Source organism: Mesoplodon densirostris, chromosome 10, assembly GCF_025265405.1.
Source record: "Mesoplodon densirostris isolate mMesDen1 chromosome 10, mMesDen1 primary haplotype, whole genome shotgun sequence".
Taxonomy (NCBI): Eukaryota; Metazoa; Chordata; class Mammalia; order Artiodactyla; family Ziphiidae; genus Mesoplodon; species Mesoplodon densirostris.
In genome coordinates, this window is record NC_082670.1 from 31973697 (window position 1) to 31992895 (window position 19199).

At 41.9% G+C, this 19199-nt stretch overlaps 1 protein-coding gene across 3 annotated transcripts in view; it reads left to right on the plus strand.

The window, feature by feature from the left end:
- The window catches only part of XPO5 (exportin 5), a 49550-nt gene that overhangs the window by 27394 nt on the left and 2957 nt on the right, over positions 1–19199 (plus strand). For 2 of the 3 annotated variants that reach the window (XM_060109065.1, XM_060109066.1), the window contains 11 exons: positions 11325–11425; positions 13538–13634; positions 14454–14590; positions 15076–15173; positions 15748–15794; positions 16229–16326; positions 16954–17016; positions 17796–17878; positions 18331–18438; positions 18574–18711; positions 18921–19085. In XM_060109065.1, coding sequence (XP_059965048.1) covers positions 11325–11425; positions 13538–13634; positions 14454–14590; positions 15076–15173; positions 15748–15794; positions 16229–16326; positions 16954–17016; positions 17796–17878; positions 18331–18438; positions 18574–18711; positions 18921–19085 — 1135 coding nt within the window. The remainder of the gene's footprint in view (positions 1–11324; positions 11426–13537; positions 13635–14453; positions 14591–15075; positions 15174–15747; positions 15795–16228; positions 16327–16953; positions 17017–17795; positions 17879–18330; positions 18439–18573; positions 18712–18920; positions 19086–19199) is intronic. The other variant, XM_060109067.1, reaches the window with a different exon arrangement.

The window sequence follows — 19199 nt, forward strand, 5'->3', positions numbered from 1 at the left end:
TAAGAAAAGGACACAAATTGTGAGTGCGGGTAGATGAATTTTGACAAAGTGGACACCTCCATGTAATCAGCATCCAGATCAAGAAACAACCTTACCCAGCACCTCTTTTCAGTCTTACGTGCCCCTCAAGGGTAACCACTATTCTAACTTTTAATACTTTGCCTGTTTTTTTGAGCTTTAATAAATGGAGTCAGAAGCATGCACTCTTTCGTGCCTTGGCTTCTCTTGTGTAATATTATGTTTGTGAGCTCATCCATGTTATTGCATGTAGTTGTGGCTTGTTCATTCTCATTGGTGGGATGGTATTCCATTGTGTGAATATGCTGTAACTCATTTATCCATTTAGTGTTGATGGACTTTTGGTAGTCTCCAGCATTTTTTTATCACTACGAGTGCTGCTGTTAACATTCTTATAAATGTCTTCTGGTGTATGCATAATTTCTGTTGGGTAGGAGCAGAATCCTACATGTAGGAGTAGAATTCCTGTTTATAAAGTATGCATATTTTCAGTTTTCATAGGTAGAATCAAATAGTTTTTTAAAGTGGTGTACTAGTTTACATTCCTACCAGTTTGTGTATTAACTCCTTGTTATAAAACTCCTGTTTTAACTCCTTGTCAGACAAATAGTCTGATAATCAAAGGTGTTAGAGCTGCACTGTCTAGTATGGTAGCCACTAGTCACATGTGGCTGGCTACTGAGCACTTGAAATATGGCTAGTCTGAATTGAGATAAACTGTAGGTGTAAAACACACACTATATTTTGAAAACTTAGTACAAAAAATGTAAAAATATCGCATTAATTTTTATATTGCTAACATTGAAATGATTTTTTGATGTGTTGGGTTAAATAAAAATATAATTAATTTAACCTGTTTCTTTTCACTTTTTAAGTTTGGCTGGTTAGAAAATTTTAAATGGCTTATGTGGCTTACTTTTTATTTCTATTGTACGGTGTGTTCTTACTGGGTTGGGTGGAAGATAGATGTGGGGGGTAGCATTCTCTGGTTCTCAGAAGGTTCATTATTATCATTCATTATCTGTTTGGAATAACAGCTTTTCTGTTAACTTAAAGTTTGTTACATTGTTTCCAGATATCTTCTGTATGTTTTATTGAAATCTTTGTATGTGGGAAGTCTTGTTTAGCATAGCGATTATACTTTTTTTTTGGTTTGATATATGTATATATTGTGAAATGATTACCACAGTAGGTTTAGTTAACACCCATCAGCTCACATAGTTACACATTTTTTTCTTGTGATGAGAACTTTTAAGATCTCTCTTAGCAACTTTCAAATACACAATATAGTATTAACTATAGTCAGTGTGCTGTATATATTATATCTCCAGAACTTACTTACCTTTTTAACTGAAGTCTGTACCTTTGACCACCTTCACCCATTTCCCGCACCCCCATCTCCCTCCTCGGGCAATCATCAAACTGTTCTGTTTCTATGAGTTTGGTTTTTTTGATTCAACGTACAAGTAAGATCATATTTGTCTTTCAGTGTCTGATGTGTTTCACTTAGCGTAATTCCCTCAAGGTCCATCACATCGTCACAAATAGCAAGATTTTCTTCTCTGTTATGGCTGAATAATATATACCTGTGTGTATGGCAATTACACTCTTAGTTGCTGATACTAAGAATATTTCAGATAGATACAGACTGTGCAGAACTTAAAACTTTTATCACTTGATTGTCTTTTTCTTTGCCAAGCAATAACTAGTTCCTCTTAATGTGGAAGCATAGTGCTCTAACTTGCACATGTGTCAGGAAAGATGATATTTCAGGAACCTGAATGTTACAAGGGCCTGTAGGACTCCCTGGAGCCATAGATAAGAGAGCAGTATGTACTGAGTCCTCCTTCCATTACTTGTGAGTTACAGGTGCAGCCACCATGGTGCCACCTCCTTGGCGAAGGGGAGGAGGAGGAGAGGAGACTATACAGAATACAAGATTTTGGTGTACCGTCAGGGACATTTGACATATGATGCGTTATATTTTTTAAATTATATCTTGGGATCACAGTCACACTTAATTAAAGAATAAAAATAAAAAACATCTCATCTGTTCCCCATCAAATTTAAGACTATGAATTTCTTTTCAAGAAGAACTGATTTGGGGCTTCCCTGGTGATGCAGTGGATAAGAATCTGCCTGCCAATGCAGAGGACACGGGTTCGATCCCTGGTCCGGGAAGATCCCACATGCCGCGGAGCAACTAAGCCCGTGCACCACAACTACTGAGCCTGAGCTCTAGAGCCCGCGAGCCACAACTACTGAAGCCCACGTGTCTAGAGCCCGTGCTGCACAACAAGTGAAGCCACCGCAATGAAGAGTAGCCCCCGCTCGCTGCAACTAGACAAATCCTGCGTGCAGCAACGAAGACCCAACACAGCCAATAAATAAATAGATAGATAGATAGATAGGGAAAAAGCTCTATTTTTTAAAAAAAGGACTGATTTTATCAGAGATCATTTTATAGTATTAGACATCTTCCCAAACAACCAAGAAAACCTTAATTCAGAAACTAAAAAGTTGGCAAATTGCAGTTTTTAAAAGTAAGTGGCACCACTTACCAACCCTTGAGCTCCACACAGCAGGAAGTAAAGGCTAAGGTAGAGTTATGGATAGCCTCACAGAATACAAGCAAATTGAATCCAACAGCATGTTATAAGGATTATACATTATGACCAAGTGGGATTTATCTCAAGGATATAAGAGTGGTTCAGCGTACAAAAATAAATCAGCATAGTATACCCTATTAATAGAACAAAGGAAAAAACCCACTTGATCATCTTAATTGACACAGAAAAAGCATTTGACAGAATCCAACACCCTCTCATGATAAAAACACTCAGCAAACTAGGACTAGAAGGGAGTTCAAAAACTACTCCTGCTAATAAATAAATTCAACAAAGTTATAGGATACAAGATCAACATACAAAAATCAGTTGTGTTTTTATACACCAGCAATGAATGATCCCAAAAGGAAATTAAGAAAATAATTCCATGTACAGTAGCATTCAAAAGAATAAAGTACCCAGGAATAAATTTAACCAAGGATATGAAAGAATTATACACTGAAAACTAAAAAATATTCTGGAATTAAAGATGACTTAAATGAAAAGGCATCCTGTATTCATGAATTGAAAGACTTAAGTTCGTTAAGATAGAAATATTACTCAAAGCAATCTACAGATTGAATGCAGTCCCTATTAAAATTCCAACAGTGGGAATTCCCTAGTGGTCCAGTGGTTAGGACTCCAAGCGCTTCCACTGCAGGGGGCACAGTTTCGATCCATGGTCAGGGAACTAAGATCCCTCATGCTGCGCAGCATGGCAAATACATACATACATACGTACGTACATTAAAGAAAAAAATTCCTACAGTTTTTTTTTGCACAAAGCTGATCCTCAGATTCATATGGAATTGCAGCGGGCCCCTAAAAGCCAAAACAGTCTTGAAAAAGAACAAAGTTGGGAGATTCAAACTTCTCATTTTCAAAACTTACTGCAAAGCTACAGAAATCAAAATAGTTTGGTACTGAGAAGGATAGACATATAGAAAAAGATAATCTAATCAAGATAGGCAAAAGGCTTGAATAGACATATCTCTAAAGAAGATATACAAATGGCCAAGAAGGCCATGAAAAGATGCTCAACATCTGTAGTCATTAGGGATATGCAAATCAAAACCACCTCATACCCAATAGGATGGTTACAATAAAAAATAATGTTAAGATAGCTTCAAGATGGCAGAGGAGTATGTTGTGGAGATCGCCTTCCTCCCCACAAATATATAAAAAATACATCAACATGAGGAACAGCTCCTACAGAACACCTACTGAATGCTGGCAGAAGACCTCAGACTTCCCAAAAGGCAAGAAACTCCCCACATACCTGGCCATGTGGCTGACAGGGTCTTGGTGCTCTGGCCGGGTGTCAGGCCTGAGTCTCTGAGGTGGGAGAGCCGAGTTCAGGACATTGGTCCACCAGAGACCTCCTGGCCCCATGTAATATCAAACAGCGAAAGCTCTCTCAGAGATCTCCATCTCAAAGTGAAGACCCAGCTCCACTCAATGACCAGCAAGGTACAGTGCTGGACACCCTATGCCAAACAACTAGCAAGACAGAAACACCACCCCACCCATTAGCAAGAGGCTACCTACAATCATAATAAGTTCACAGCACCCCAAAATACACCACCAAATGTGGTCCTTCCCACCAGAAAGACAAGATACAGCCTCATCCACCAGAACATAGGCACCAGTCCCCTCCACTAGGAACCCTACACAACCCACTGAACCAACCTTACCCACTGGGGGCAGACACCAGAAACAACGGGAACTACAAACCTGCAGCCTGCAAAAAGGAGACCCCAAACACAGTAAGTTAAGCAAAATGAGAAGACAGAGAAATACACAGCAGATGAAGGAGCAAGGTAAAAAATGCACCAGGCCAAACAAGTGAAGAGGAAATAGGCAGTCTTCCTGAAAAAGAATTCAGAGTAATGATAGTAAAGATGATCCAAACTCTTGGAAATAGAATGGAGAAAATACAAGAAATGTTTAACAAGGACCTAGAAGAACTAAGGAGCAAACAAACAATGATGAACAACACAGTAAATGAAACATAAAATTCTCTAGAAGGAATCAATAGCAGAATAACTGAGGCAAAAGAACGGATAAGTGACCTGGAAGATAAAATAGTGGAAATAACTACCGCAGGGCAGAATAAAGAAAAAAGAATGAAAAGAATTGAGGGCAGTCCCAGAGACCTCTGGGACAACATTAAATGCACCAACGTTTGAATTATAGGGGTCCCAGAAGAAGAAGAGGGGAAAAAAAAGGGACTGAGAAAATATTTGAGGAGGTTGTAGTTGAAAACTTCCCTAATACGGGAAAGGATATAGTCAAGTCCAGGAAGCACAGAGCGGCCCATACAGGATAAATCCAAGGAGAAACACACCAAAACACATATTAATCAAACTATCAAAAATTACATACAAAGAAAAAATATTAAAAGCAGCAAGGGAAAAGCAACAAATAACATACAAGGGAATGCCCATAAGGTTAACAGCTGATCTTTCAGCAGAAACTCTGCAAGCCAGAAGGGAGTGGCAGGACATATTTAAAGTGCTTAAAGAGAAAAACCTACAACCAAGATGACGCTACCCAGCAAGAATCTCATTCAGATTCGACGGAGAAATTAAAACCTTTACAGACAAGCAAAAGCTAAGAGAGTTCAGCACCACCAAACCAGCTTTACAACAAATGCTAAAGGAACTTCTCTAGGCAAGAAACATAAGAGAAGGAAGACACCATCAATAACAAACCCAAAACAATTAAGAAAATGGTAATAGGAACATACATATCGATGACTGCCTTAAATGTAAATGGATTAAATGCTCCAACCAAAAGACATAGACTGGCTGAATGGATACAGAAACAAGACCCATATATATGCTGTCTACAAGAGACCCACTACAGACCTAGGGACACATACAGACTGAAAGTGGGGGGATGGAAAAAGATACTCCATGCAAATGGAAATCAAAAGAAAGCTGGAGTAGCAATTCTCATATCAGACAAAATAGACTTTAAAACAAAGACTTACAAGAGACAAAGAAGGACACTACATAATGATCAAGGGATCAATCCAAGAAGAAGATATAACAATTGTAAATATTTATGCACCCAACATAGGAGCACCTCAATACATAAGGCAAATGCTAATGGCCATAAAAGGGGAAATCAACAGTAACACAATCATAGTAGGGGACTTTAACACCCCACTTTCACCAATGGACAGATCATCCAAAATGAAAATAAATAAGGAAACACAAACTTTAAATGATACATTAAACAAGAGGGACTTAATTGATATTTATAGGACATTCCATCCCAAATCAACAGAATACACTTTCTTCTCAAGTGCTCATGGAACATTCTCCAGGATAGGTCATATCTTGGGTCACAAATCAAGCCTTGGTAAATTTAAGTAAAATTGTATGAAGTTTCTTTTCCAACCACAACACTATGAGACTAGATATCAATTACAGGAAAAAATCTGTGAAAAATACAAACACATGGAGGCTAAACAATACACTACTTAATAACCAAGAGATCACTGAAGAAATCAAAGAGGAAATCAAAAAATACCTAGAAACAAATGACAATGAAAGCATGATGACCCAAAACCTATGGGGTGCAGCAAAAGCAGTTCTAAGAGGGAAGTTTATAGCAATACAGTCCTACCTCAAGAAACAAGAAACATCTCAGATAAACAACCTAACCTTACACCTAAAACAATTAGAGAAAGAAGAACAAAAAAACCCCCAAAGTTAGCAGAAGGAAAGATCATAAAGATCAGATCAGAAATAAGTGAAAAAGAAATGAAGGAAGGAAACAGTAGCTGAGATCAATAAAACTAAAAGCTGATTCTTTGAGAAGATAAACAAAATTGATAAACCACTAGCCAGACTCATCAGAAAAAGGAGAAGACTCAAATCAATAGAATTAGAAACGAAAAAGGAGAAGTAACAACTGACACTGCAGAAATAGAAAGGATCATGAGAGATTACTACAAGCAACTATATGCCAATAAAATGGACAACCTGGAAGAAATGGACAAATTTTTAGAAAAGCACAGCCTCCCGAGACTGAACCAGGAAGAAATAGAAAATATGAACAGACCAGTCACAAGCACTGAAATAGAAACTGTGATTAAAAATCTTCCAACAAACAAAAGCCCAGGACCAGATGGATTCACAGGCGAATTCTATCAAACATTTAGAGAAGAGCTAACACCCATCTATCCTTCTCAAACTCTTCCAAAATATAGCAGAGGGAGGAACACTCCCAAACACTTTCTACGAGGCCACCATCACCCTGATACCAAAACCAGACAAAGATGTCACAGAAAAAAGAAAACTACAGGCCAATATCACTGATGAACATAGATGCACAAATCCTCAACGAAATACTAGCAAACACAGAAGCCAACAGCACACTAAAAGGATCATAACACCATGATCAAGTGGGGTTTATTCCAGGAATGCAAGGATTCTTCAATATACCCAAATCAATCAATGTGATAAACCATATTAACAAATTGAAGGAGAAAGACCATATGATGAGCTCAATAGATGTAGAAAAAGCTTTTGACAGAATTCAACACCCATTTATGATAAAAACTCTCCAGAAAGTAGGCATAGAGGGAACTTACCTCAACATAATAAAGGCCATATATGACAAACGCACAGCCAACATTATTCTTTTTTTTGCGATATGCGGGCCTCTCACTGTTGTGGCCTCTCCCGTTGGGGAGCACAGGCTCCAGACGTGCAGGCTCAGCAGCCATGGCTCACTGGCCCAGCCGCTTCCCGGCATGTGGGATCCTCCTGGACCGGGGCACGAACTCATGTCCCCTGCATCGGCAGGCGGACTCTCAACCACTGCGCCACCAGGGAAGCCCCAACATTATTCTTAATGGTGAAAAACTGAAACCATTTCCACTAAGATCAGGAACAAGACAAGGTTGCCCACTCTCACCACTATTATTCAACATAGTTTTGGAAGTTTTAGCCCCAGCAATCAGAAGAAAAAGAAATAAAAGGAATCCAAATCGGAAAAGAAGAAGTAAAACTGTTACTGTTTGCAGTTGACATGATACTATACGTAGAGAATCCCAAACATGCTACCAGAAAACTACTAGAGCTAATCAATGGATTGGGTGAAGTAGCAGGGTATAAAATTAATGCACAGAAATCTCTTGCATTCCTATACACTAATGATGAAAAATCTGAAGGAGAAATTAAGGAAACACTCACATTTACCATTGCAGCAAAAAGAATAAAATACCTAGGAATAAACCTACCTAAGGAGACAAAAGACCTGTATTCAGAAAACTGTAAGACACTGATGAAAGAAATTAAAGATGATACAAACAGATGGAGAGATATACCATGTTCTTGAATTGGAAGAATCAACATTGTGAAAATGACTATACTACCCAAAGCAATCTACAGATTCAATGCAATCCCTGTCAAACTACCAATGGCATTTTTCACAGAACTAGAATAAAAAATTTCACAATTTGTATGGAAACACAAAAGACCCCAAATAGCCAAAGCAATCTTGAGAAAGAAAAACAGAGCTGGAGGAATCAGGCTCCCTGCCTTCAAACTATACTACAAAGCTACAGTAATCAAGACAGTATGGTACTGGCACAAAAACAAATATAGATCAATGGAACAGGATAGAAAGCCCAGAGATAAACCCACACACATATGGTCACCTTATCTTTGATAAAGGAGGCAAGAATATATAATGGAGAAAAGACAGCCTCCTCAATAAGCGGTGCTGGGAAAACTGGACAGCTACATGTAAAAGAATGAAATTAGAACACTCCCTAACACCATACACAAAAATAAACTCAAATGGATTAAAGACCTAAATGTAAGGCCAGACACTATAAAACTCTTAGAGGAAAACATGGGCAGAACACTCTATGACATACATCACAGCAAGACCCTTTTTGACCCACCTCCTCGAGAAATGGAAATAAAAACAAAAAGAAACAAATGGGACCTAATGAAACCTAAAAGCTTTTGCACAGCAAAGGAAACCATAAACAAGTTGAAACGACAGCCCTCAGAATGGGAGAAAGTATTTGCAAACGAAGCAGCTGACAAAGGATTAATCTCCAAAATATACAGGCAGATCATGCAGCTCAATATCAAAAAAACAAACCAAAAATGGGCAGAAGACCTAAATAAGACATTTCTCCAAAGAAGATATACAGATTGCCAACAAACACATGAAAGGATGCTCAACATTACTAATCATTAGAGAAGTGCAAATCAGAACTACAATGAGGTATCACCTCACACCGGTCAGAATGGCCATCATCAAAATATCTACAAACAATAAATGCTGGAGAGGGTGTGGAGAAAAGGGAACCCTCTTGCACTGCTGGTGGGAATGTAAATTGATACAGCCACTATGGAGAACAGTATGGAGGTTCCTTAAAAAACTAAAAATAGAACTACCATATGACCCAGCAATCCCACTACTGGGCATATACCCTGAGAAAACCATAATTCAAAAAGAGTCGGGCTTCCCTGGTGGCGCAGTGGTTGGGAGTCCGCCTGCCGATGCAGGGGACACGAGTTTGTGCCCCAGTCCGGGAAGATCCCACATGCCGCGGAGCGGCTGGGCCCGTGAGCCATGGCCGCTGAGCCTGCACATCCGGAGCCTGTGCTCCGCAACGGGAGAGGCCACAACAGTGAGAGGCCTGCGTACCGCAAAAAAAAAAAAAAAAAAAAGAGTCATGTACCACAATGTTCATTGCAGCTCTATTTACAATAGCCAGCACGTGGAAGCAACCTAAGTGTCCATCAACAGATGAATGGATAAAGAAGATGTGGCACGAATATACAGTGGAATATTACTCAGCCATAAAATAAAATGAAATTGAGTTATTTGTAGTGAGGTGGTTGGACCTAGAGTCTGTCATACAGAGTGAAGTAAGTCAGAAAAACAAATACCATATGCTAACACATATATATATGGAATCTAAAAAAATTTTAAAAAGTGGTTCTGATGAACCTAGGGGCAGGACAGGAATAAAGACGCAGACATAGAGAATGGACTTGAGGACATGGGGAAGGGGAAGCTGGGATGAAGTGAGAGAGTGGCATGGACATATGTACACTACCAAATGTAAAATAGACAGCTAGTGGGAAACAGTTGCATAGCACAGGGAGATCAGCTCGGTGCTTTGTGTCCACCTAGAGGGGTGGGATAGGGAGGGTGGGAGGGAGACGCAAGAGGGAGGAGTTATGGGGGTGTATGTATATGTATAACTGATTCGCTTTGTTATACAGCAGAAACTAACACAATAATGTAAAGCAATTATACTCCAATAAAGATGTTAAAAAAAGATATTATACATTAAAAAAATAATGTTGAAAAAAGAAAGTAATAGGTGTTAGCAAGGATGTGGAGAAATTGGAACTGTTGTACACTGTTGGTAGGAATGCAAAATGGTACAGCCACTCTGGAAAACAGTTTGGCAGTTCCTCAAAAAATTAAAAATAGTGGGAATTCCCTGGTGGTCCAGTGGTTAGGACTCCGTGCTTCCACTGCAGGGGGCCCAGATTCTATCCCTGGTTGAGGAGCTAAGATCCTGCAAGCTGTGCAGCATGACCAATTTAAAAATTAAAAATAGAATTACCGTGTTAAGCAGCAAGTCCAGCTTGAGGTATATACTCAAAAGAATTGGAAGCAGGTCTTAAAGAGGTATTTATACACCTATGTTCATAGCAGCATTACTCACAATAGCTAAAACGTGGAAGCAACCAGTGTCCATTAGTGGATGAATGGATAAGCAAAATGTGGTCTATACAAACAGTGGAATATCATTCAGCCTTAAAAAGGAAGGAATTTCTGCAACATGCTACAACATGGGTGAACCCTGACTATGCTAAGTGGGATAAGCCAGTCATAAAAAGGCAGTTTAAACATGGGTACTAATGAATGCACATGGTTAGACTTAAAAAACATTATTGAGGGTTTTTTAAAAATAAGCATGGTCTAAAATGATCTATTCATTGTTTATCTTAAATATTTAATCTTGCTGGTCCATGTTCTGTAATTTTCTATACATTTGAAATGTTTTATAGTTAACTTTGAAAAGAGAAATAGGTAGTTATGCCCTCTGGCTATAGATTGTTCCGTGGTGCCATTGCTGTGGAAGGCAGGTAGATCAGGTCTGTAGTGTAACAAAGGTAAGTCATTTTGGTGGGGAAGAGATGCTCATGCTGGGAACTGCAAATGTGCCTCTAGGAGACTAAACAGCTGCCAGAGCATTGTTAGGTCCATGCTCTTGATTCAGAGACAAAACATCCTAAAAATGGGGACATATTACCACCTGCTCTGTGTTCCTGCCTGTGAACCATGATGCCTCTGACATTTCATCCTCTATCACGGGCAGTCAGAAAACTGGGAGTGCCTTGGCATTGTCTCAGGTTTGAAAGAATTTTGCTTTCCAGCTTTAGACTGTGATGTTGTTCGGCTCTCTCAGAATTCGGTTCTTGTGGTTGATTGCTATTAGGTGTTGTATACTGTACAAATAAACTTAATAGCATCAAGTCTGCCCCTTCTCCAGGGAAACATTTAAATTCCCCTGCCAAGAGTAGTGTTGACAGAGAGGTATCTATGTGGAAATGTAGTATCACTGCATTACAAGATGGAAACCCACTCTTTCCTTCTCCAGCAGACTAAGAAAAGTTCACATAGCATTCCTATTTTTTTCAGAACTCACAATACTTTATATGCACCAGAAATGCTAGCCAAAATGGCAGAACCTTTTACGAGGGTTCTAGATATGCTTGAAGTGGAAAAATCTGCTATTTTAGGTAAGAAATGTAACCTTTTTTTTTTCTTGAAGTTTTCTATACCTTTGTATGCCTTTATATTTCTATACCTTATCTCTAACGCAGCTTCAGTGTGCCTTGTGTCACCTTCTCCTCACCTGGCACTACCGTGACCACCTGTTTGTTCAGAAATGCATGTATGGAGTTCCTACAGGCTCTCTAGGAACAAGTGTGTTTACTTCATTATCTTATCATGCAGAGAAGGTCTTCAGAAGCACACACACCCCATGTTAACCCCTCCTTCATTTTAGCTGCCGGCTGGTAGTAGGTGTTAGAGCCTTTAGATTATAAATAAACCATGCTTTTTGACCTGAAAGATATTAGCATACTTTCCTGCCTTTTGTATATGGGGGGGAAAGTATTCAAACAATTACGCATAAATAGCTTTAATCAGTAAAATATTATGTATGTTATCACTTTTCTAAGGAATAGTTTCTGAACCAAGTTTCCCAATTTTTACCTTGATCAGAATGTAGCTTTAACTCATTTCTCCCATTAGCAAATAACTTCACGATCATAATTGTGATACGTGCTATGAAGGCAAGTGACTGTGGGAGTGTTTATTGGGAGACCTGACCCAGTCTTGGAGTGGAGTCACAGACTTCCTCCCAGTGGAGACTTGAAGGATGAACAGGGGCCAACCCGGCTGGGGGCAAAAGGAGATGCTGAGCATTCTAGGCAGACAGAATGGCAGGTGCAAGATCCCGAGGCATACAGCAAAGAGCTTGATATATCCAGGGAATAGGAAGGTGACTTGTGTGGCTGGAACACAGAGGGCAAGGCAGTTGGTTAGAAGTTAGAGCTAGAGGACTTCTCTGGTGGTGCAGCGGTTAAGAACCCGCCTGCCAATGCAGGGGACACAGGTTCGAGCCCTGGTCCGGGAAGATCCCACATGCCGCAGAGCAACGAAGCCCGTGCACCACAACTACTGAGCCTGCACAGCACAACTACTGAGGCTGCGTGCCACAACATCTGAAGCCTGCACACCTAGAGCCTATGCTCTACAACAAGAGAAGCCACCGCAATGAGAAGCCTGCGCACCACAAAGAGCAGCACCCACTCGCTGCAACTAGAGAAAGCCTGCGCGCAGCCAAAAATAAAAAATAAATAAGTAAATAAATTTATTTTTAAAAAAAAGAAGAAGAAGTTAGAGCTAGAGACACCAGCTAAACCTTGTCCTTATCTCTGGAGCTTCAGGCTGGCTTACCATCACAGCCCTGACAGTGTGTTTTTGCCCCGGCTATCACCTCTGCCTGGGCCTGGCCATGATTAAGCAATCTAGTGAGCATGCCTCAGCTATGACTTAATGAAAAGAAGACTGTTAGCTTGTCTTTCCAGGGCCCATGGCATCTCTCTTGGCCTAAATGGTCCTGGGCCATTTCCTTTGGCACCACTACACTTAAGCTCCCTTTTGGAGACACCAGTAAAAATGAAACATCCAAAAAATGTCTTGTTATTAATATAAAAATTAGGTGTTGCTTCACCACCCGTTACCCTCCTGCCCCCCCTTCAGTTATTCATATTAAGCCAGGAACTGCTGCTGTAGAAATTGTATGACCAACCAAAACATACTAGAATGGATAAACAGTTCCCTCTGGCAGCTTCCAGCCAGGAGCAAGATTGGAAACAAAATTGCCTCTGATTAGAACTATAGATCTTTTAAGGCAATTGTTATACTGAGATAAGTGGGTTTCATTTTTATCTGCTATACACCTTGGGCTTTTGCATAAAATTTTGCTTGAAAAAGAGGTTCTGTGACTTAAAAAGGAAGCAGGGGACATTCCCAGTACTTTATGGAGAGATCATTTTGGGCTATCATTGTGTGTTTTGGTACAAGTTCCATCTGGAGAAACCCAGGCAAAAGTTAGAGTACTCAAACCTGGACACTTAAATAGCTTTCGCCTTTCCCTGCAAATGCAGTGTAGCAGTCACTTTAGGGAAGCTGTTAGCACTTCCAGCTGGTAGAAGACTTGGTCAGCTGCTTTGCATTTATAGCACCCCGCCCCCCAAACCACCTCTGCCTATGGGAGGGTGTTGGCAGGTTGAGACCCTCAGCAGAGGAGCAGCAGGTTCCTGATCCTTCTTTGTCTGTAGGATTACCTCAGCCTCTCTTGGAACTGAATGACTCTCCTGTCTACAAAACGGTCTTAGAAAGAATGCAGCGTTTCTTCTGCACCCTCTATGAAAACTGGTAAGGAACCAATGCTGCCTTTTCATATTCTCCTCCTAGACATGCATTGTATAGGGTGGCCTTGGGTTGGACATCTGATCTAGAATTCTAGTGTACAGGTAATGTGAGGAAAGAATTTGACAGGAAACTAATGATTCTAGTGTCAAATCAAAATGAACAGGCTTGTTTCCTGCAATTTTTATTTTAATTGTCACATGTGCTTTTAAGTCCTAGCCATGACTTGATATTTTAATGCCCAACTTGTCTGTTTCCAGGGCATAAAGTGATGAGACCAAAGTAGAAGTTACAGTGATGGGGATGCATTTTCTCAGACCCCTTACTCTCATAGCCCACTATTCATGGGCACTGGGAGATAGCTGGCCATATTTTGTCTTGAGGTCCTGGTTGTGGCATGGGGGTTGTAACTGGCCCTTCTGTACACCAGCATCCCCAGGGCACTGATCTCGCTAACACAGTGCTCTAGTCAGCCAACTAACAAAAGATTCTCCATTGTAAATCCATATTACTTACAAAGTAATGAGAGGCTACTGTTGATCTTGGGTACCGACATCTGTCTTTTAAAAGATGCTGAATCTGGTTTCAAGAAGTGTCCTTAAACGTTGGGGCGGGGGTGGGGGTGGCTGTTATTTTCCCTTCTGATAGAAGATTAAGTCCACATCTTCGAAGTATACTGATTAAGCTAAAGTTCTCTTAAAAAGAAAATACAATTAATTGCTTTTCTAGCCGAGAAGTCTTCTTGTAGACTAGAAATTCCCAAGGCAGTCAGGGCTGGCGATAACAGATGATGGATTTGATGTTGTTCGTGATTTTCCCTTACAGTTTCCATATCCTAGGGAAGGCAGGCCCTTCCATGCAGCAGGACTTCTACACTGTGGAGCACCTGGCCACCCAGCTCCTCAGCTCTGCCTTCGTCAACTTGAACAATATTCCTGACTACCGACTCAGACCCATGCTTCATATCCTTTCAAAAGTCCCTAGATAACCCAAAGGGCCAGAAGATTGAAGACAGGAACAGTTCAGAAGCACCAGAGGAGGCAGAGCTGAGCTATATGAAATAGATGGAAACATTTCTGACAGAATATAGTAACCACATTAGAAAGACAAGAAGATTGACGTAAATAAAAGGAAAAACCTGAAAGCAGTCCACGGGGTGTTGAAAGCTCTTTCTCCTTAGGAGAAATTCTTAACATCCCATTTCTTGGAAAGATGAAAAATGAAGCTTTTATCCCTTTTCTGTACTTTGTCAGGTGCTTCTCTTTGAAGAAGCACTCTCATACTGCATTCTCATTCAGACTCTTTGTTTTTGTTTGGGGGAGTATCGTTCTTCCCTGAAAGTTATATTGTAAGGAGAGTTCATTACAATTCCAGCCTGGCAGGGGAGTGGTGCTTTAGAACGACGGGCGTGCGCTCGTGTGCTAGAGCTTCTTAACCTACCGCGCATGGGTCTTTGTGAAGCCTCTGGTGCTCTTCTGTCCCCCGGAGCACTATGAAGCCCTGGTGTCTCCCATCCTTGGACCTCTTTTCACCTACCTTCACATGGTAAGAGATCAGCCAGGAAAGGGTGGCAAAGAGGCCTCTTAGAGTGGGTGGCCTCTCATGAGTCTCACAAGTCAAGAGCTCCTGAAAGCATCGTCTCCTAGCCCTGCCAGGATGGCTGCCCAGCCGCTCCATCCTGTGGAGCAGCCCCCCTGAAGAATTAAACTGGTTCCATTGCCTGCAAAGCACCGGCAGACTCAGATTCTACTCCTATCCTCCTGTTAACTGAGGAGAGGTGATCAGGGGAGTGCTTTTCCTGGGTCTCTTTCCCTGACTCTGGAATTAAGCAGGGGGACCAGCTGGGCAGAGAATAGGTGTGTCCAGAGAGACTCAGGAGTTCTGAAATGTCATTGATCCTTTCCAAGCAAAGAAGTGTTTGATATGCTGCTCTTGTCGTGGGTGTGGGAGAGGTTACAGAAACCGTATCTGGTTTTATAACCTTGTGGGGTCTCCCAAGGCTCTGTTATTGTTACCTGGACTCATCTTCAGCTAATTCTAACCATGAAGTGGCCCTTAGATATTATCTTTTCCAACCTTCTCCCTAGTGTAGCACTTATTTCTTTTTTTGTTTTCCCAGAGGCTTTCCCAAAAATGGCAAGTCATCAACCAGAGGAGCCTGCTGTGGTAAGGAACTTTCTCTTCTCTGTGATGGATGAGCTGGCAGCCAGGTTTGGGGTGGGAGAAGGTAGACATGGAGGAAGAAGGACTCTGCCATCCCAGGGCTAGAACAGTAGTGGGTTATAGTCATACTCAGCCTAGATGGTAGATCACTTTTCTGTGACCATTAGGCAGACTCAGCTCAAGCCTTCATAGGGGGTACCTTCAGCTGCCTTAGGTGAATGCTGAGACATTCTTAGGATTTTAATCCATTCTGCTCAAGCCAACTGGATATAGTCACAAGTAATAATGCCCCTCAGTGGATCACTGCTGCCCATTCCTAACTTTTGAGTGGAATGTAGACCAGAGGAAGTCAGGAGAAGGAAGTGGGCACAGAAGCTCTAGCTAGGGTCACTGCTTCTTTTGCATTCCCATGGAACTTGGTCCCTGGTTTTCTGCAGTGGAGAAGATGAGCCAACAGATGAAAACCCAGAGTCTCAAGAGATGCTGGAGGAACAACTGGTGAGGATGTTAACCCGAGAAGTCATGGACCTGATCAGTAAGTGGCATGGGAACCAGGGGTAGAAGACAAGCCTTTTTCTGGGAAAAAAAGCTGGTTACTCACCTAACACGTTTGCAGCAACACTGACAGATTGATAAGAAATAATTAACTAAATAGAAACTATGTAATTCTTAAGTCAATTTAAGGATACTTTATGAATTGTGAACTGCATTGTAGTTATTCATACTAAGGGCAGATTATGAGGAAATGGTCTAAAATAGCAGGAGGAAGTTGGATTAATGGTAGGAATAACTTCTAGCTTTGTCAAAATAGGGAAATTTTTTAATTCTTAGACATGAAGGTGGTTATATTTCGTTTTTATTTTTTGGTCAGTTCCTTTGTTTGAGATCCAGAGTAGACCAAGTATACATATCAGGCATCCTCTCCTGGTCATTTACTCTCAGATAATTCTGTAATTTCCCTCCAGTTGACTGAACTTGAAGAGGGACCAGAACACAGTCTGGTCAAATGCCTCTATTTCTGTTGGTGAAGCTGACTTTGTGCCTGGACGGTATCCCACCTTCCCCCACTCCTCACCTGCCCAGAGACAGTTTGGGATCCATTGGCCTGAGACGGCTGTTGTCTGGTGGTAATAAGCCTAGTAATCCTGCTTTCTTGCTTTAGCTGTGTGCTGTGTTTCAAAGAAAGGTGCTGACCATGGTACTGCTCCCCCTGCAGATGGAGATGGTAAGTGAGCCTGTTGCGGGCCTTGGAGATCAGCCATTAAGCTCCTAAATATTGTTACTTCTGTAACTAGGTCAGTTCCCATAGAAACTGTGTCCCTAGCAGTCTGGTGTGGAGGAGACTTTGTACATCTAGCTTTCGTCCATGCTGGCCCCCTTGCTGTATTCCCCAGCACAGTCCCTCCTCAGAGCCTCTGCGCTTGGTGATTCCTGTACCTAGAATGATTGTTCTCCCAACTATATACCTGGCCCATCCCCTTGCTTTTTATTCAGGTCTCTGCTCAGATGTCACTTCTGAGAGGTCTTCCATGACCAGCTTATCAAAAATAGCAACGCCAGCCTCTAGATTCTTCCTCTGCTCTGTCTTCCAGCACTGATCACTACCTGACATGTTTTATTTGTGTTATTAATTACTTCTCTTCCTCAGTAGAATTTAACTCCTAACAGGGAAGGGACTTTGTTGTATTCCTCTCATATCCCCAGTAACTTCTATAGTGGGCCCTCAAATATTTGTTTAATGACAAAAGATCCTCAGCATTTGCAGCTTTTTAGGTAACTGTCCAGAAAAATTCCTTGTTTTGCAAATGTATGGCTAGATGCATCTCTAGATCTGCCACGGGCAGAGGCTTCTACACCCTCTTATGAGGCTGGGGGCTGCCCTAGTACCTTTAACCACCAGTCAGCCCAGGATACTCACCTCTCCTTTACTCTGTGGGCTCCTGTCAGAAAGGACGGTCTCTGTTCTGAAAGGATGGAGCTTAACATTTTGGTCTCTACTTACAGATGAAGAGATGATGGCCACAGAGGTAACCCCCTCGGCCATGGCAGAGCTTACAGACCTGGGAAAATGTCTAATGAAGCATGAGGTGGGTGGAGGGGCAGGCGAGATTTTTTCCTTGCCCAGCCAGGGAGCCCGCTTCCGCTTTTCTCAATTTCTGATGCCATCAGGAGGGTTTTTTGGTAATACGCCTTTATATGAGTTAAAGAAAACAGTGGGAAAGGCATAAGGCCACTGTGTTCCCATGCTGGCATGGGCAAAGGCTCAGAAAAACACCCAGGCACGTTGCCACCGGTCCCTGGTGTTCAGCCTCCCCCAGGCCTGAGCTCTCTTTCCTGCACATAGGTTTCCTCTTCTGTATTGGTTAGTTTTTCTTTTTTGGTTGGCCTGATAGACATAGAGGAAATAAACTCCCATCTCTTCAGTAGCTGCTTTTATCATTTTCCTGCTTACCTATTAAAACTCTAGCTCCTGATGCATAAGAATTCAGAGAACATTGTACTTATTTTCCCATTGTAATTCTCCATCCTTTTCCATTAGGATGTTTGTACAGCGCTATTAATTACAGCCTTCAATTCCCTGGCCTGGAAGGATACTCTGTCCTGCCAGAGGACGACCACACAGCTCTGCTGGCCTCTCCTCAAACAAGTATGGTTACTCACCCTTTCTCCTCTCCCCTCATGAAACATTTGGGTCATGAGGATTGACTGAATCCGTTGGAAGAACTAGGGTGCTGAGGCCTTCAGAGTCCCGCTTTGGCCCTGAGCACAGCTGTCTCCCCAGGTGCTGTCAGGGACACTGCTCGCAGATGCTGTTACATGGCTGTTCACCAGTGTGCTGAAGGGCTTACAGACGCATGGGCAGCACGATGGCTGCATGGCTTCCCTGGTCCACCTGGCCTTCCAGATATATGAGGCGCTGGTGAGTGGAGAAAGCCTGGGGGCAGGATGGCTGCGGCTTCGCCCCTCACGGCCTGCCTGCTCCCGGTCACTTGGGCCTTTTAGTCCTAAACGTGGGCAGCTGCCACGTTGCTAGTGCTGCCCCTGAGAAGTGGGTGTGGCAGGGCATAGGGAAGGTGATGGGGCCCAAAACTGTGCCACTGAGTGGGTTTACCCCTACTTCTTTCTCAGCGTCCCAGGTACCTGGAGATAAGAGCTGTGATGGAGCAGATCCCTGAAATTCAGAAGGACTCACTGGACCAGTTTGACTGCAAGCTTTTGAACCCCTCTCTGCAGAAAGTGGCTGACAAGCGCCGGAAGGACCAATTCAAACGCCTCATTGCTGGGTGCATTGGGGTAGGTCACACCCTTTCCTTAGTGCTCCCAGCCACCTTTGCAGTCTTCTTGGACCATGTGTACAGGCAAACCAGAAACCAGCTGTAGTCACGACCATTATGGTGAGATGATCTT